Source organism: Capsella rubella, unplaced genomic scaffold (genome assembly GCF_000375325.1).
Source record: "Capsella rubella cultivar Monte Gargano unplaced genomic scaffold, Caprub1_0 scaffold_6, whole genome shotgun sequence".
Lineage (NCBI taxonomy): Eukaryota > Viridiplantae > Streptophyta > Magnoliopsida > Brassicales > Brassicaceae > Capsella > Capsella rubella.
The window spans coordinates 6,210,551-6,230,335 of record NW_006238918.1 but is presented as its reverse complement, the minus strand read 5'-3'; the positions used below and the strand labels follow the sequence as shown (position 1 = coordinate 6,230,335).

The window sequence follows — 19,785 nt, the reverse complement described above, 5'->3', positions numbered from 1 at the left end:
TGGCGGGAGATTCTTTATTGCGTCAAGACCCCGTGGCAAATCGTATCCGTATATTTTGGTCACCCAACATCAACGGGTTAAAATAGAAGCTACGGTCGATTCAAACGCTGTTTCACTTTTTTTTTGTATTTTAATTCTTTTCTACTAACTATAGCAAAAAAAACTCAGGAACCCTCGATTCGATCTCAGGGACGAAATCAGGATTCGTAGAGGCGTCGATGGCGAGGGCTTCGAAGCGTGAGGTTTCTTCGGACGAGGCTTACTCGTCAGAGGAGGAAGAGCAAGTTAACAATCAGGCCAATGTGGAAGAAGATGATGAGGAGCTCGAGGCCGTCGCTCGCTCTGCGGCCTCTGACGAAGAAGAGGTTGCCCCTGATGAAGCACCTGTCTCTGACGACGAGGTTGTCCCCGTCGAAGATGACGCCGACGAGGTATGCCTTCGTTTCTGTTTACCCATCTTGGATTTCACATTCGCATGTCGGGGATTGTTGTATTTCGAATTTTGAATTAATCTGAGTACGATTAGGGTTTATTCTGAGCCTGTAATGTAATCTAAGTACGATTAGGGTTTGTCTGAAACAATGCTGCGTTGGCGCTCGTTATGATGGTACGTTTATGTGACTAGTACGTATATTTGGTCACTCTTTTTCTTAATTTGATGACTATATGTAGGACGAAGAAGATGAGGAAAAAGCTGAAATTAGCAAACGTGAGAAGGCCAGACTTAAAGAAATGCAGAAGATGAAGAAGGAGAAAATTCAGCAAATTTTAGACGCCCAAAATGCTTCCATAGATGCAGATATGGTAAGTTAGTTAATAATTGAGCTGCGTTGTCCTTTTTCTCTTTAGAGGTATTGAAATAGCTCGGTCGTTCCATTTATTTAGAACAATAAAGGAAAGGGGAGATTGAAGTACCTTCTGCAGCAAACTGAGTTATTTGCACATTTTGCTAAAAGTGACCCATCTCCATCCCAGAAGAAGGGGAAAGGAAGGTGTGTTGAGTACCAACTGATCTCAAAATAATTTGTGGATATTCACATGATGAGCACTCAGTCCTAATGCTAATATGTTGGGTTCCATTTTATTTTTCAGGGGTCGTCATTCCTCCAAACTAACTGAAGAAGAGGAAGATGAAGAGTGTTTAAAAGAAGAAGAGGGTGGTATAGGTGGATCTGGAGGCACACGGTTGCTCACACAGCCCGCTTGTAAGTATCTATATTTTGCTCCCTTTATCTGGAATTGGCGTATGTTTGTTCAGTCCCTATTACGATTCAAAATAATCATAGGATTTGACACCTTATGCCACTTCTCTGCTGTGTAGTTGTTTGATGTATTCCTCAATTGTGACCTCACAATTTTTAGGTAGTATTGCTTAGTGTTTAGAATCTGTAGAATTTTGGAGGTCGGATCTTTATACTCTTCATATTGCAGGTATTCAGGGGAAGTTAAGAGATTATCAGCTAGCTGGTTTAAACTGGCTTATTCGGTTGTACGAGAATGGCATAAATGGGATTCTTGCAGATGAAATGGTAAGCTCTTATCCAAGCATAAAAAAGGTCTGTTAGCTCTCTATACTATCTGATGCTTATCTTTATTATTATTTTTTTCTATGGTTCAGGGTCTGGGGAAGACACTTCAAACAATTTCTTTGTTAGCATACCTGCATGAGTACAGGGGAATCAATGGCCCTCATATGGTGGTTGCTCCAAAATCAACCCTTGGTAACTGGATGAATGAGATTCGCCGATTTTGTCCTGTCCTACGTGCTGTGAAATTCCTCGGTAATCCCGAGGAAAGGGTAAGCCATAATAGCTTGGCCATTTGATTGGTTGCACCTATATGTACCTAGCAGAGTTTTGAGACATATGTTAAATAATGCAGAGACATATTCGCGAAGAACTGCTAGTTGCGGGGAAATTCGATGTTTGTGTTACAAGTTTTGAGATGGCTATCAAAGAAAAGACAACATTACGCCGTTTTAGCTGGCGTTATATAATCATTGATGAAGCACATCGAATCAAGAATGAGAATTCACTCCTTTCAAAAACCATGAGACTTTTTAGCACCAATTATCGGCTTCTTATCACGGGAACCCCCCTTCAGGTATTTGTCCAATCTTTGTTCTATAATTGTTTAGATCCTAATTTTTTCTGTCTATTACTTCTGATAATGATTGTTGAAACTACTTCTCTTGCATGAATCTGTTTGAACATCGTGTTTTGTTTTAGTGTTTTTTTGTAGATATTTATTTCTTATTGTCTTCTGTACTTGATTTGCTTAAGATGATCCCGTTACTGTTTGATATATCTCAGCTATTTTCCTAATGCAGAATAATCTCCATGAATTATGGGCCCTTCTCAATTTTCTTCTCCCTGAGGTTTTTAGTTCAGCAGAAACTTTTGACGAATGGTTTCAAATTTCTGGTGAAAATGATCAGCAAGAAGTTGTTCAACAACTTCACAAGGTATGTCCTCGCATTTATTAAGGTTACTCTTTCAGTTCTTATGCTAATCATTTATCTCATCTTTTTTAGGTTCTTCGCCCGTTTCTTCTTCGAAGGTTAAAATCAGATGTAGAGAAAGGCCTACCTCCGAAAAAGGAGACAATACTTAAAGTTGGCATGTCTCAAATGCAAAAGCAGTACTATAAGGCTTTACTGCAGAAGGATCTTGAAGTGGTTAATGGTGGTGGAGAACGCAAACGTCTGTTGAACATAGCAATGCAATTGCGCAAATGCTGCAATCACCCTTATCTCTTCCAGGGCGCAGAGCCTGGGCCCCCCTATACCACAGGAGATCACCTTGTAACAAATGCAGGTAAGTTTTTCATTCCAAGTAGATTATTCAGATATGCATGGTTATTTTCTTTAATATTTTCTTGTTTTTAGGTAAGATGGTTCTCTTAGATAAATTGCTACCTAAGTTGAAGGATCGTGATTCAAGGGTTCTGATATTTTCTCAGGTAAAAACATTAACTCAAACAAACAATGATATTTCTTTGTTTCCTTTTTTCTGAGTGCTATTCTTCTTATTTCCTTGTGCTTATTATTCTAAGAATTTGCTCATCTATATCAGATGACAAGACTTTTGGATATTCTTGAGGATTATCTAATGTATCGAGGTTACCAGTACTGCCGTATTGATGGAAATACTGGTGGTGATGAACGAGATGCTTCCATAGAAGCCTACAACAAACCAGGAAGTGAGAAATTTGTTTTCTTGTTATCCACCAGAGCTGGAGGGCTTGGTATCAATCTTGCTACTGCAGATGTGGTGATCCTTTATGATAGTGACTGGTAAGGCTCTTTTTGTGTCCATTTTAATTTTTGAGTTTTTTCTTTGTTCCTAATGATATGGCTTGATTCTGGCAGGAACCCTCAAGTTGACTTGCAAGCTCAAGATCGTGCCCATAGGATTGGTCAAAAAAAAGAAGTTCAAGTATTCCGGTTCTGCACAGAGGTTACTCTTGTACCCATTTGAATGAAGCAGAATAACATTGAGAATGTGAACTAATTCTGCATTTGTTTTATGCAGAATGCAATTGAGGCAAAAGTTATCGAGAGAGCTTACAAGAAGTTGGCACTTGATGCTCTGGTTATTCAGCAAGGGCGATTGGCAGAACAAAAAAGTAAGTGCTTTTATACTTGGGCTATAAAATGCATTGTTTTTTCTCTTATTTATTTATTTATATATTTATTTATTTTTGTTACATTTCAGCTGTTAATAAGGATGAGTTACTTCAAATGGTGAGATATGGTGCTGAAATGGTGTTCAGTTCTAAAGATAGCACAATTACAGATGAGGATATTGACAGAATCATTGCCAAAGGAGAAGAGGCAACGGCTGAACTTGATGCTAAGATGAAGAAGTTCACTGAAGATGCAATACAGTTTAAAATGGATGACAGTAAGCACGTCGTTTTCTTTTTTTCCTGTTTTTAATGGTAACTCTCTTGCTTGAGTAATTGGATGTTCGAATAATCTTTTTTTTGGTATGTTGTAGGCGCTGACTTTTATGATTTTGACGATGATGATAAGGTACTCTTGAATGATTAACTGAGAATGGTTTAATGGTGTAACGCATACTGTAGTTATTCTCTGCATTTTTGCAAACATTTTTTTGCTGAATTTTTATTTAATTTTGTTTGGTAGGATGAGAACAAGCTGGACTTCAAAAAGATTGTGAGTGAGAATTGGAATGATCCACCAAAAAGAGAGAGAAAGCGCAAGTAAATGTTATTTCTACTTTTCTCATTATGTAGTATATTTTGTCTTCTTAAACAAAATCTAACTTCAACGATATACTTTTATCACCCGCCCTTCAGCTACTCTGAAACTGAATACTTCAAGCAAACACTGCGACAAGGTGCTCCAGCTAAACCTAAAGAGCCTAGAATTCCACGCATGCCCCAATTGTAAGTACCTCTATTATCGAAACTCTGCAGTTAGCATTTTCCCTGTCTTGATACTATTTTTATCCTAAAATCTAATTTATTTTCCATCCCGCAGGCATGATTTTCAATTCTTTAACATCCAGCGATTGACTGAGCTGTATGAAAAAGAAGTGCGATACCTTATGGTGGGAATAAATTTATCAACTTATTATGTAATTTGTGCACGTTTGTCTCTAATTAGTTCTAAAGCAACTTATTTCACTTTGGTTTCAGCAAACACATCAGAAAACTCAGATGAAAGACACCATTGAAGTTGATGAACCTGAAGGTCTTTCTCAGTCTGTGCCCTCCTTCCTTACATTATTTTACTGAACCTTGTACTGAAACAAATATTTTCTCAGAAGTTGGAGATCCCTTAACTGCGGAAGAAGTGGAAGAAAAGGAGCTATTGCTGGAAGAGGCAAGCGAGACCATTTTGACCTTACTGTGGGTTGACATTTTCGTGATGGGATTCTTATAACTGAATTGCGTCGTTATTTTTATAGGGTTTCTCAACATGGAGCAGAAGAGACTTCAATGCCTTCATTAGGGCGTGTGAGAAGTATGGCCGGAACGACATAAAAAATATTGCCTCTGAGATGGAAGGGAAAACAGAGGAAGAGGTTGAACGATATGCTCAAGTTTTCCAAGAGCGATACAAGGAGCTGAATGGTAAGTAACTTTAGATTTTTATTAAGTTTATGAGTATTTGCAGTACATCAAGGTTGGATATTTTATTACACAAAACAATCTAATGCTAATTAAGCTTTGTATCTTATTGTACATTGTAAAATTTGTAGATTACGATAGAATCATCAAGAATATTGAGAGGGGGGAAGCAAGAATCTCTAGGAAAGATGAAATCATGAAAGCTATTGGGAAGAAATTGGATCGCTACAGAAACCCGTGGCTGGAATTGAAGATTCAATATGGCCAGAACAAAGGGAAACTTTACAATGAAGAGTGTGACCGTTTCATGGTATGATATCTATTTATTAAACTTTGGTTGATTCACTGTTACTAATTCATTCTAAATATGAAATTGACCTGAGCAACCTGTGATTCACAGATATGCATGGTCCATAAACTTGGGTATGGAAACTGGGATGAGCTAAAGGCGGCGTTTCGGACATCCTCAGTGTTCAGGTTTGACTGGTTTGTAAAATCCCGTACAACTCAGGAACTTGCTAGGAGATGTGACACACTGATCCGATTGATTGAGAAAGAGAATCAAGAATATGATGAGAGGGAGAGGCAAGCCCGCAAAGAAAAGAAGCTTGCAAAGGTAAGGCTTTTAGTGTTCATATTTACAAACACATACTTTTAGTGTTCAGTTAGTGGATAGATAGTGTGAAATTGTTTTCTCATGATCTGTTCTATAAGTTGTCTCAGAGTGCAACGCCATCAAAGCGAGCTTCGGGTAGGCAAGCAAATGAGAGCCCATCATCTCTTCTGAAGAAAAGAAAGCAGCTGTCAATGGATGACTATGTTAGCTCGGTATGCAGAATCAATTTCCGAAACATAGAATTGTTCATTTTGCTGCTTATGTGATCCAAACCAGACCACTCCTTAGAAAGCACAAAATCATTATGGTCCCGACTATTTCTAACTTGAAAACCTTCATGTCTGCAGGGAAAGCGTAGGAAATAAGAAGACCTGTGTTGATTCATTCCATCACTAATCATAAAAATGTATGATTCCTTCTATGTAGGATTCCAAATCGGAGAATTAGTTAGAAAAAGCTTCTTTAGAGATATGGTCTTCCAAGTATTCTGTACTCGCAAACATTCCTGCATGGTTTCCGACTTACAATTATTTCTCTACTATGTGTATTTTTACTTTTAATTTTTGTAGAAATACGTGACACATTCCTTGTCAGTCAGTGGTAGTAGTAGTTCTAGTATATCTCAACTCTGCTCTTGTTGTCGGATCTGAATTTTGAGCAAAGCATATCTCTTCTCAAACACAGCTTCTTGACAATGGCGATGAGATGATAGATTTTTTTTATCTCCTTTTCTCTTTCTGATAGACTCGAATCCATACACAGACAACTACAAATAATACAGAAAAGTTATAAAAATCGACTCAAATTCTCCCTCCCATATTACATATACATCCCTTTTAGAAAAGAAAAAGAAAACCCCAAAAACATCACATGATAAAAACCTTTCTTCTTCGCCTCCTAATTTTGCCCAATCCCTCACTACTCATCACATCAGTCTTCTCAAACTCTTCCTTGATATGTTTTTGAGCTTCAACCACAATATTGAAGAGTCTCTCTCGACTCAGACATCAAATCCGACAACTGACCGACCTGACCCGACAAATGTTCATTACGACCCTAAAGCCTCGTTCCATTTGCCTCTTGGAACAAAGACAACAGTTCTCTCCTTTTTCATACAAAGTTTCTTCCTCTTTCCCGTTTTAGTCATTCGTACTATCAAAGCTGCCCGGTCCATTGGTAGCTCTCTTCCTCTCCCTCCAATTCTCTCCCCACACCTTTGCTTCCGCCACAGCCCTCTCTCTATCTAAATCTCGGTTCCTCGGAGTCCCTCTCGATGTCCTCCCAACACTCGCTGGACTCCCTCTCTGTGATTCCGGCCCTTCCAAATCGCTTAACCCCCATTTTCTCCCTGACCCGCCTCCTGTCTCGCTTCCTCCCTCTGATCCTGCATTGACTTCCCTCACCATGTCTCTTCTTCTGAAATCAGGAGAGTTCTTGTGAGTCGCTGGAGACCCTAACCGACTGCGAGTCTCTGCAGGACTATCCAAGCTACTACCATCTCCCAAGCTCCTCCGATCATCCCTTGTCCTGATAAATGGCGGCCCGCCACTGCTTCTACTGTTTTGACCGCTTGGTGCGTTTGGGTCAAACGTTTGGGAAGCTAAGTAAGTTAGAGCTGTCACCACGTCCCCAATCAGCGGTCTTGTCGCTGCTTGTTCCTGTAAACACATTGCCGCAACTGCAAGTGCTTGATATAGACCACGCATTGGATACCGCCCTTGCAGTGATGGATCTGCCATCTTCGGGAACTTTCTACGATCTTTGAACAAAGGCCTAGCCTGCAACCAAGTAAACGCCAACAAGCAAAAGATAACCCCAAACAGTTCAAGTCAGCAAAGATGTTTTAGGTCCCAAACGTTCACTATCTGATGAGTGCAAAATAATTGATATTTTTCTCTTTAGGTGATATACGGAAAAGTTAAGAAGTTTAACATACCCATGCGACAAGGTTGTGCTCTCCAGGTGCTCGAGCATTGTCAATGGCTTTTCGACCTGTGATGAGCTCGAGAAACACAACCCCAAAGCTGTAAACATCGGATTTCAATGTGAGTTGCCCAGTCATAGCATATTCCGGTGCACAATAACCATATGTACCCATCACACGAGTTGACACATGTGTTTTATCGCCCACGGGACCTAACTTAGCTAACCCAAAATCAGATAACTTTGGGTGATAGCCATCACCAAGAAGAATGTTGGATGATTTCAAATCTCTGTAGATGACAGGCGGATTCGCCTTATCATGCAAATACTCCAGTCCCTTTGCTGCTCCTGCAGCTATTGTCATTCTAGTGTTCCAGTCCAAAGGCTCTTTATCCGGAGGAAGATCTGAAAACCCAAGTTATAATTTTTACAAGCAGTGGTTAGAACAATTACAAGTTAAATGTTACCATTTGTTCACCATCAATGGCCTCTGAAGAACAGATTAAGAAAAGCTAAAGACTTTCCCAATATATGAAACACAATCAACAAGCATCCTATTATAATAGAGCAGACCATGTGTCACGGTTTCTGTGTACTTGTGTAGGGTAGTTTCAACAATATAGAAAATAATGCAATCCCTTAATTCCAAATGCAATTTTATGTTGAGAGGGGCGAAATATCAATAGGCTTACCGTGTAGATGATCCTCCAAAGATCCTAGTGGCATATACTCGTACACAAGAAGACGCTGGTCACCATCAGCGCAATAACCAATCAAATTTACAAGATTGGGATGATGCAGAAGGCTCAGCATAAGAACCTCTACAAGAAACTCTCTGTTTCCTTGTAGACCATTTCGATCAAGCTGTTTAACAGCTACTATCTACAAAACATAAAATCCAATTAGTAGACAAGTTTCATTATGAAAAAATTAAAGTAGGATGATTCTGTTATTAGATTTACGATCTTCACCTGTCCTGTGGTCTCTAGACGACCCTTGTAAACACGTCCAAAACCTCCTTCTCCAAGAAGACATTCCGGTCTAAAGTTTTTAGTGGCGGCAGCTAACTCTCGGAAAGTAAACGTTTGTGCAGCGATATGAGCGGTTGGCCCTTCTTTTGGAGCAGTTAACTCCTTCTTTTGTTCAAGACCTCGTCGAGACTTTGATTTATCTACAAAGAAAAGGAAATGTTAGTACTTTTATAAAGCAATGAAGCAACAGAGAAAGTGAAATCACTTGATTGAAATTCGAAAAAATTTCAATTCGACTAAAATCCCTAAAACTTTTCAGGTTTAAAGAGAAGAGCTTCCACATTTCAATTTCATTCTACAGGCAAACAGATACACAGGTCTTCATTTCTTCAATTGTTAAACTAGTGATGTCAACAAGTATAGACATCCTTATCAACAACTCTTCATATCTGATACCCTAAAGCTAACATATTTATGATTCACTGTTTGTTGGATAGCATTAACTAATTTAATTTGGCATCTCCTAATTGCATTCCATTTACAGAGAACTCAGCATATGCTGGACACAAACAACAATTCGGAGCTAAATTGTTATCATAACTAGAATCAAACATCCCAAAACACATCAGATCTCAGAAATTAAAGTCCAGAAACTCCCATAGGCAGCTAGCCTCAGCTGAATTAGATCAGAAACATCAACATTTCTATCCAAGTCTTTACTAAAGGTACAAACTTTATGAGAACCCAGAAACTTAAATCGATCTAAGACACGAAAACTCAACAGATCCCACACAAAAAAAAAATCACCTAAGCTGGCGTGGTGAGACTGAGTAACTGAGCCGTCTTTAGCTGAAGCTTCCTTCTTCACGGAATCTTTGGAAGCAGCGTCTTTAGCCGAAGATCCAAAGCAAGGCAAACACCCACTCATCTCCGAAGCTAAGTCCCTCGGAGAAATTGTAATTCAAAAAAGAAAAAAACAACAAACCCTACCGACAAAACCAATCAACCAGAGAATCCCAACATAAGCTCAACACATCTCGAGATTTTCTTTTTTATTTTACTGGAACTACAAAGAAGAAACTAGAGAGCTAAAGACACAAAAAGCCTCAGTCTTTACTCAATGCATCTTTCTCTCTCTCTCTCTCTCACTGGAGATCTTTGGAGAGAGATCAAGACCAGCGGCAGATCAACAAATCGAGGAAAGTTTTTTTTTTTTTTTTTTTGGTGATGTGGGTGCTACGCGAGAGAAGGGGAGAAGGGAAGGTAAAGAGAAAAAAATATGAAAATTTTAATAAAAATCGAATTGACATTTAATAAAAAAAAATCATCAAAGCAAAAATCTTTTTATTATTAAACATAAAAAAGGGTTAAAGATAAAAATTAAAGGAAATCATTATCCGTTTAAATTGTGGGTTAATGACAACGTAATCTAGTCGAACTCTCTTGCCTATATGGCTATATATCAATCATGTTGTTTTTACAACGAGTTAAGCTAAACTACTAGGTTCGGTATCCGTAACAATTACGAAACTGTGTGTTACGGAAATAGAAAAATACATAAATACTCAATGCTTTGTGGATAAAAACAGTTTTCAATTCGATTAAAAAAAACATTTTACAACAAAAAAATACCACAACTTGACTTTTAACCACCACAAAATAGTAGAGATTGGTCAAACGCATTACACACATCTTCTTCTTCTTTTTTGTGTTTTTTTCTTTAGAGTGAAAGTGTATGACAACTCTATAACTGGTCGTGATATTTAATAAGCTAATAAATCTATTTAAATATTTAAAAGAAGAAAGATGTAAATAGTTATGAGTGTAAAAGGAAAAGAAAAGAAAATTACAGTTTTAAAGCAAATTTATAAATTACATTCGGTAACTTTGATAATAATTAAAAAAAAATTGAAATATATTAATGGAAACGAGAATATGAAGATGATATTGGTTGTAAAATAGAATTTACATATTAGTATGTTTGCTGTTTATAAACATATTAGTATAAAATATACTTGATTCGATAGAAGTCATATGTATATAAATTAAAAAATTGAAGGAAAAAAAACTAAAACATATTCAAACCAAACGCAATATACTTGTTACTTATATAAAAACCAAGATTTTAATTATAATATTTTGTTATAAGCGATATATTTGATGAAATTTCAAAAATCGTATATAATTCACATAGGTACAAAATAGTTCAAAAAGATGATACACATAATGAGTATTTGGTTGTGTATTTTGTTTTTGTTCTCATTAGTATGTAACTTAGCATTTATCAAACTTGTATACAATATGCTTATAGCATACTTCTTTCCCAAACTCTTAATTAGAATGGCAACTCGTGGGAAAACATAATTTAACTAAAACTAAACATTAATTAGAAAAAGAAATACTCCAATGACATTATAGTTTGAAGGCTAAATTAACGGCGTCGGGAGAGAATGAAGGAGAATCATCACGGTCGGAAAGAAAACCCCACCCCAAGGATTATTTAGCAATTTGTCAACAATTCTCAATCCCACTCTTTTCCTTCTTTTTTTTTATTATGATTTGAAATACAATGGCAAAATACAATTTCTTATGAAGATATTTTATGTTTTTTTCTGTACGAAAAGAAAAAAATTGTTTCACAATAGAATTAATGAAATCTGTCTAATATATTACAGAAGCAACAATTACTATGTTCATTATTTGTTTTTTTCATCGTTCATTATTTGTTTTTTAGTATGAAAATAACTAATTATCCAAAAAGAAAAATCTCCAAATGTTTTATTGACCACCAAAAAAAACTCATAAACAGACATTTTGTCGTAAAAATTAAGTCATTTGGTCAAATTATAACGTCTATCAACTTTTTTTAAAAATATATATATATATATAATTATGACCTCTAGTTTTTTTTTCAAATTTTATAAAGAGAGAGTTTTCTAGAAAAGGAAAAGATCTAAAAATTAAATGCCGGCTCAAAAGAAACATCAAAACAAGTTGACTCACTCAGTCTAATAAATTAATCAATTTATTTAAACTTTATAAAGGGCGTACATTTATTCTTTCATCCAGCTTCTTACTTAACCGTTGCTTATTTATAGAACGTAGCTAATCCAATACTTAAACTAATCCAATAAAATAGAATAAATTTACGTTTAAATGTTGAAGTAACAAAATCCAACAAGTCAGAAGACTTTTTGAAGTAACAAAAATGTTTCATTTCCGAAGTCCCTTTTTCTTGTTATTGCATTTGCATTAGTTACTGATTTATGATCATTTATTTATACCATCAAAATTTTTTAAAAATGAAAATTAAAAAGCTTATTTCAGAAAGAAAAAAAAAGACAAATAAATAATTTGAACCAAAAAAAAAAATATTTTGAAACCACACAGCTCTCCGGACAAGGATTTTAAGGAAAAAAATACAGATGATCATGTGTTTCTCAGCACACCGACGTCTCTGTGCTCAGCTGTTAAGATAAAACGACACGTGGCTGATTAACAGCAAAGGAGAGTTTCGTAAGAGACAATGCACATGAGCGTTGTGGATAATTGCCTTCGTTGTCGGAGAAACATTATTGACTTTTTTGTTTACGTGAGATCAAATAGGACGGCCTTTTTAAAAAATAATAATAATAATACAACTGATGACCACCGTCGATCCTCTCATCATACGACACGTGTCACATGTTAGTGTAGTCAATGATTGTTGACCAAACTCCCCTTATAATTAACGTGTGCCTTAAATTTAAAAAAAAATTAACAAAAAAGAAATATAAAATTAAGAAGTTAAATTTGTAATCTAATTTCGATTGTAACACAAATTCGGTGGTCGAACTTGTAAACTCTTTTGTTCAATTTATTGACAATTTTTTTCTTCTTTGTAAGGACATTTGTATATGTATACAAATTGTTTTGGTTAACACAAAACCAGAATTTTTATCTCCATTTTAAACAACATTATTCGGAAAATAATTCCTAATACGATGATGATATTTATTTTTGTATCGAGAAGAGAAGTTTAGTGATTGTCGTTGCTTCATTGAAAAAGATTATACCCATATAATTCTCTTTTTCATATTAGAGACTAATGACAAAATTGATAATTAGACTGACGTATGATAAACTGCATGTATAATGTAAATTGATTATACATTGAGTGCCCTTAACTAAGCAGTATATGATTTCATAATTAATTCATGAAGCCATTATCCTTTTTTTTTTTTTTTGCTTGAAAGAGCTTTTGGTTGGGTTGGGCAGAAAAAATAATGTGAAGAAGAGTATCCCACATATCACGTAATATATTTAAAGGAAACGGGACCGAATTAATTGATGCGTACGTATAGTTACATTACACGTAACCATGACTAAATAGTAGTAATATGTGAGGGGGTTCACTTAATTTAATGTAATTTTCCTATTCATGACAACAAGATTGCAATGTCAAACCAACAAAAAAAAAAAAAAAAACAGATATACATACTGCTACATCTATACAATGGATGTAAAAATAGGATTTATGATTGGTAAAAATAATGTACATCTTAATCAATATTAACAATTTGTATGGTAGTTAATGCTACGGGGAAGCTCCGGTTATCCAAAAATAAGTTTACGTGTCTGATGAATTTGAACAAAAAAAAGAAAACAGTGATACGTAAACTTATTTTTGGATAACCGGAGATTCATTTGCACCTAAAGCATTGGTATGATGATGAAAGTTGGAAAACAAAGTGACGTGTGTGGCTAATGACCCAATTATCTAATTTATGTTTTTTTGCAGAGTTTCGATGAACCGTGTGGTAGACGTTGTCAAACCGCTTGCCTAATGTTAGCGTTTCCCAAAACACGGATCTGCATGTAACCGTGGCATTGAGTCATTTGGTTGTTGTCTGACTTATTTGACCCTTTTTACTTGTTGTTTTCAACTTCTCGTCTTGTCGGAAAAGGAATTAGTCTACGAATGAGGAAGACTCATTAAACCAAAATAAAAAAATAATAAAAGGAAGAGTCAAAATTATATTATCGTAATTCATAAAGAAACGTGCTGTGCTACAAACGTATTTGATTGGATTTGGCTAGCATTTTCTGGGTCGTATGGGCTTTATATTGTACCAAGCAGCTTGTGGGAGATGGTTTAGGCCCTAAAGAACAAGATGAGTAGTACTCAAAAAATAAAAAAAATAGTTGTATCAAGAAGAACACGCGAGACAGCGTTCGTAGTGGCACAATGTCATTATATGGAAAGCTTAATTATAATATGATTAGGGGCTTACGGCTCAACGTTTGAATATGAAGACGCTCGTTTCGCTGCCTCCAAATGCACTTATATGGAAAGCTTAATTAGAATATGATCAAGCTTATGAGGTAAAACCGTAAAAGTACTTTGTGGTGTACGTATTAGTTGTTTGTAATGAGTAATGACCGTTAAATTAAATTAAAGGAAAGCCTTTTTTTGTATTAGTAAATAAAATGAAGTTATTAGGTCCAAAAATTTGATTTTTGCATGCACATTTTATTTTTATTAGAGTTTTAACGATAAAATATGCATGCGCATTGCTGTTGCCTGTTGGTGTTAGTGTTATATAACCAGGATCAGACATATGCTTCTTATCTGGTTCGATGATGATGGACTACATTTTTCTAGATGTTATTCTCTTTTTTCATATTCCAATCGTCGGTGTTATATACATATAAATTTAAAATTCTAAATACTGATATTGCCCTTTGGGATGACTATAGAGCCAGAAGTATATATGTTTATCCAATGCTTTAGGTGCAAATGAATCTAAAGTTTTATATCTCAAAAGGTGAATTTGTTTGACGCCAAAAAAGGGGAATTCAGTTTTTATTTTTTCTTTAAAAACTCGAATTTTTAGTTTGGGGCATGAAACAAAAAAATGAGGAATATGATTCGGAATCGTTTTTTTTGTGGGAACACGCGTTTCTCTGCAGCGGGTTGGAGCAGTATTTCAGCTGACGACGCCAAACTCATCTTTATCAATCTCATACGTACCTTCGAGTAAGATGTAGAAACAAAGGAAACTAATATATATGTAAAAGATGAATATGTTCTTCAATTAACCTTTCCAGCATCTAACTCATATGTTATTGGGAAATTATATTTTTATTAGTAACACTACAAAAAAAGGCTTATCTTACATCAATTAAATAGCATCAAAAATATAAATGATAGTAGTTTAAATTACTTATTAGCAAATGACACAAAATAAATAATTTAACATCAAATGTAATAAATGATGTGTTAATTAATTTATTTAAAATCAGTTCATTAAAATTGATACAAATTTGTACCAGTTTGCATCACTTAGAAAAATTGATTCAGAATATATATTTAAATCAATTAAGATAACCGATGTATTCACGTAATTTTATTAACATCACTTTTAAAAATGATATAAAATTTACATCAATTAAATGTGATGCTAAATTTATATATTTTAATTATTAAAAAACTAATTGAATTTTATTTTAATTATTAGAAACTAATTGAAATGAAATAACCATATTCGATTTATCTTTTATAATTAATTTCGATTTTTCTTCAAAATCAACAATGAATTATAGTTTTTCCTCACCCATAATCCCCCATAATCCTTATTCCACGCCCACCTTCCTTTTTTTGGCTTTTTGTTTTGCTATATTATCTCCAAAATATGTTTGTAGAATATTTTCAATTAGCTTCTTTTCTGGTCTTCCTAACTATCGCTTAGTTTTTTTTTCTTATATTCTCTTAAAACTGTGAGAACTGGAAGATTATTTGGAGTTGTGTGTTTTTCTGTAAAGGTTGGAAAACGTAAAATAAAGGTACTCCATCACTTAATTTATGTTAAATATACTTGGTTATTCTGATTCTAACCAAAACTTTCTATAAATTTTCATACAATTATTGTTTTAGTTTTTTTAAATCAAAATTTTTATAGAGCAAAATTTCTATGATGATTCAATGGATTGCAAGTCATAACTAAATCATGATCTTTATTTCACTTATGGCAGATAGATGGCATATAATAAGAATTGAAGTTTTCAAGAAGGAAAAAAAATGGAAGCAAAAAGCATGGAAAAGAAAGAAGATGAAGAAACTAAGATCAAAACCCAATTGTGATTTTTCGGTTGTAAACAAAGATTTATTGCTCATTTGATGTCATTTATAAAAACATAATAAGATTTAAATAGATATTGCAACGAGTAAATTTAGGAGAGTATCTTGCTATATTAAAAATAATTACAAATGAATCATAATTCGAAATATATTAAAAATGAGATTTATTTATTTTGAATTAATTATGTTAATTATGGCATCGACAGTTTTCTAATTGATATAAATAATTTACATCACTTATTTTAATCGACACTAATACTAACATCACTTAATTAAATTGACGTAACAATTAACATCATTTTTAAAAAATGACATATATTCATATCAATTATATTAATTGATGTAAATATTTTGTATATTGGCATCGGTTATCAACTAAATGATGTAAATTATTTGCATCAACACATTTAAAATTATTTGTTAAAGCGATGCAAAAGATTTTTGCATCATTTATAACTAATACAAATATTAAAAATAAATGATGTTATACAACCTTTTTTTTGTAGTGTAAATTGATAAACGTATGTAACTGATGCTGCAACCACACGACGTACGGTCGAGTACGGTCGATAGTACACGGTGATATGTGATGCCACGAACCGTCCTCGCGATCTTTGATTCTTATATATCATCCTCCTCGACGGTGGTTATTACTTATTAGTATATGACTTACTTCACTAGTTAACCTATATACAATTTTAAAAAGAATATAAAGTGTGCATACATTTAAATCATATATTGTATTACAAAAACATAATATAGCATATATTCTATTCTATATATAGATTGTTCACGATTGATTCAAATTGCATGGCAGATAAAACACCACCTTTATACATCTAATACATTGTATTATTTAGTATACAAAGTTGACATTCTTTTCCTACTATTATTTTATAATAAACAAATCATATTACACACAAAGGCATATATAATAATCTCCATATATTTTCTCCTTTAGAGTACACTTTTTCCTTTGTATATATATATATATATATATATACTTCCAATATATAAGAACAAGAATACTCTTAGAATTTACTAAATTAGTTAAACTATTTATGTGCAATCAATGATTTTGGTCCTTCTAAACTTAAGTCATCAATGGTCTAGTTCTCTTAAACCAACATCTTTTGGACTTTGTCGAAGATCATTAGTATTCATGTATAAATACGTAATAGAGCTACAGAATAGTTTACAGCACGATACGTAGATCGCATCAATTACGTATATGTATGGCCTATATATGGGTGATAAATAACTTTCAAACTAAGAATAAAAACATTGTCGACATTTCCACCGTGCATGCATGAACCCAAATTTGGCCATTGGTCTTCTAGCAGGCCAACGTATGAGGTCCAAGAGTCGTACATGCAACCATCACCGAATCTAATAATTATCGTATTGTGAATATGTAAGCGAGTCTAGAAAGGAGCAGTATAGAAAAAGAAATGTTCTTTTATATATTGGATAAATTAATTGTTCTTTTCACGTGCTTGTAGCCATCAATACATTCCAACCAAGGATTCGATCGATGGAATCATAAAAAGGCGAAATACTTTTCAAGTTAAATCTTAAAAAATCATGGATGACAATAGTGTGTTTGCAGGATTTAATTATTTATTTTTCTTTATCTATATTATTGTTGAAATTCTTAGGATGACAATACATAGGGTACAAAATAATTTAGCACCATGTTTGCATCTTGATAACCAGCTTTGCAGTGACATGAGCCCTATTCAAAACAAATTTAACTATTTAGAAAATTATCACATACCAGTTGTCTCCTTCTGTAATAAATTGTTGAGAGTCGAGACCACCAATATTTTATATATGTGATTAATCTTAAAATGTTTGGCCTGTTGCAATGGACCGTACCGTCTAGGTCACGCGTCTTATCCGACATTATGGGACCATAATACGACATGGTCTAGTGAGAATATATGCATATTAAATATGATCTTGGTATAGTGTCTGATGCAACGTTTACTCACATCGTAAAGATCATGGGTCTAACCTAGTGATCGGTACGTATATATAGTTCTGCCGATCGATCTACGTATAATTCACTACCAAAAAACAAATACACACATGTATACATTATATGAAAACGTTTAGAATATTGGATGTTTAGCTAGATAACCAATAAACCATGATTAGCGAAATGAAAGATTAATCAAACCGTATGTTGCCCGGGGAAAAAGGGGACCTCGAGGGCATTTAATTATGTGTCTTTACTTTCATACGTATTCTCGATTCGTTGTCCTTATAATTCGTTAGTCACTATGAAAGCAAATGTGCTTAGCTCATATGTAGAATCTTTCTCTCTTTCTCTCTTCCCCTCACTTACAATTATTACAAAAAGTTTTTTTGTTTTTGTTTTGTGAGTTGCAAAATGTGGAAGTGGCGAGTCGAGAATATAATTCCCACGTAGAAGAAGGGGACGTGGCCTAAAGAAAAGAAGAGCCTCGATTTTGGATAACTATTTCTCCAACTCATAAGATGCCTCCTGATAGGCTTTACATATTCTTGTTTTAATTTAGAGAGAAAGAGAGAGAGAATCATATGAAAGAAGATGCATATGCAAGAAATTCAACTTTATATTATCTATAAAAAAAAAAAAAAAAAAATCCAAGTTAGAACTTCAAACTTCTATAACAATATCATGGCATATATAATACTTAATTAAGATAATGGGAGGATCCTAGCTAGAATATTAACTTAATCGAATTAATAAAAGAGTATAAATTTATACGTCTCGCTAATTATTTAATCATTGAGGTTTGAAATATGACTTGAGCTAGATCGACTATAGATCGCTTTATGGAAACCGTACGTACGAAGGACATTCTCACCTTTTAGCCATGACTATAATAAGTATGTCTAAATGCCTAACCGAACAATAAAATTACAATGAATTGAAAAGATAAGTTCAAAAGATCATTAGATTCGCACTATATACTTTACATTGTGATCCAAAAATAAAATTGAAGTGGTGTCGCTTTCGGACACGATATCGTTAGAAACAAAATCCAAACATCTTTGCCAATCTAATCCAATAATCATCATCTCTATATAAACAAACACTTCTCACATATTTCATATCCACACAACATTACACAAAACCCTTTACTTCTCCAAGTAGGATCAAGAGTTTTTATATACTTTTGCCTTAAATCTCTACAAACTTTTTGATTCGTATACCTATTTAAGAAATTAAACGACGCAATCAAGAAGCTGTTGGATCATATATATATACACCATATAAAAGAGCAATGGAGATGGTAACGAAGATGGTGATGGAGAGACCGGTGGTGATATACAGCAAGAGCTTGTGTTGTATGTCTCACACGATCAAAACTTTGCTCTGCGATTTCGGAGCGAATCCAGCGGTTTATGAGCTGGATGAGATATCTAGAGGGAGGGAGATTGAGCAGGCGTTGTTGAGGATAGGTTGTAGCCCGGCAGTGCCGGCGGTTTTCATCGGAGGAGAGTTGGTCGGTGGAGCCAACGAGGTCATGAGTCTACATCTTAATGGATCCTTGATTCCTATGCTTAAGCGTGCTGGTGCATTGTGGGTTTGACTCACAATATACATAAATAATTAACTAGTTTACTTAACACTAAGTTAAGGACGCAGAATAATGTTTTAACGCATCTTTGATCTATGGCTTGGTGGTATGATGAATCCACGCCGGATTAATGATTAGTGTTTTTTTTTTCATTTTTCTTTTTTGAGGTTATCTTTTAATAAACTGTATCGACTTATATGAACTTTTATGAAAAACTAATAATAATAATTGACCTGCATACTATGAAGTAGAAAAGAAATTGCAAACTAATACTGTAATACATTTTTGGGGGCAAAAAAATTGTACCCAAAAATAAATACTTAACACAACGGAATTTATTTAAAACTAGCCAGCATATTAATAAATAATACATTTAGAATGATACTTAATGAGTTAATATGAATTAATTTAAAAATTTTCAGAATGTAAAACAATCAGTAATAATTTTGTATAGCTTTGACTTTGCTTTTTCTTCTTCTAAAA

At 34.3% G+C, this 19,785-nt stretch overlaps 3 protein-coding genes across 4 annotated transcripts; 2 read left to right on the top strand and 1 right to left on the bottom strand.

Moving 5' to 3' along the window:
* Positions 1 to 100: 100 nt before the first annotated feature.
* Positions 101 to 6,309, top strand: LOC17881125 (ISWI chromatin-remodeling complex ATPase CHR17). 2 transcript variants are annotated; one of them, XM_023781611.1, is made up of 25 exons: positions 101 to 431; positions 673 to 804; positions 886 to 992; positions 1,093 to 1,205; positions 1,432 to 1,529; positions 1,619 to 1,798; positions 1,882 to 2,103; positions 2,330 to 2,464; positions 2,534 to 2,816; positions 2,888 to 2,961; positions 3,075 to 3,295; positions 3,371 to 3,458; positions 3,534 to 3,627; positions 3,717 to 3,905; positions 4,002 to 4,036; positions 4,151 to 4,227; positions 4,324 to 4,413; positions 4,508 to 4,577; positions 4,666 to 4,720; positions 4,794 to 4,852; positions 4,938 to 5,103; positions 5,232 to 5,410; positions 5,501 to 5,716; positions 5,815 to 5,928; positions 6,064 to 6,309. In XM_023781611.1, exons 1-25 carry the CDS (start codon positions 219 to 221, stop codon positions 6,079 to 6,081), a joined length of 3,228 nt encoding a protein of 1,075 aa, XP_023637379.1. In that variant the 5' UTR covers positions 101 to 218; the 3' UTR covers positions 6,082 to 6,309. The 2 variants fall into 2 exon arrangements, with proteins under 2 accessions (XP_023637379.1, XP_006286950.1); XM_006286888.2 differs by having other exon boundaries at positions 102 to 431; positions 5,824 to 5,928.
* A 110-nt stretch (positions 6,310 to 6,419) lies between these two features.
* LOC17881146 (serine/threonine-protein kinase PBL27) lies at positions 6,420 to 9,838 on the bottom strand. The gene is made up of 5 exons (XM_006287473.2): positions 9,418 to 9,838; positions 8,611 to 8,810; positions 8,332 to 8,521; positions 7,653 to 8,044; positions 6,420 to 7,494 (listed from the first exon to the last, which is right to left on the bottom strand). Exons 1-5 carry the CDS (start codon positions 9,536 to 9,538, stop codon positions 6,856 to 6,858), a joined length of 1,542 nt encoding a protein of 513 aa, XP_006287535.1. The 5' UTR covers positions 9,539 to 9,838; the 3' UTR covers positions 6,420 to 6,855.
* Positions 9,839 to 18,846: 9,008 nt separating this feature from the next.
* On the top strand, positions 18,847 to 19,530 carry LOC17884154 (monothiol glutaredoxin-S2). The gene has a single exon (XM_006288894.2). It carries the CDS (start codon positions 19,006 to 19,008, stop codon positions 19,312 to 19,314), a length of 309 nt encoding a protein of 102 aa, XP_006288956.1. The 5' UTR covers positions 18,847 to 19,005; the 3' UTR covers positions 19,315 to 19,530.
* Positions 19,531 to 19,785: the final 255 nt, after the last annotated feature.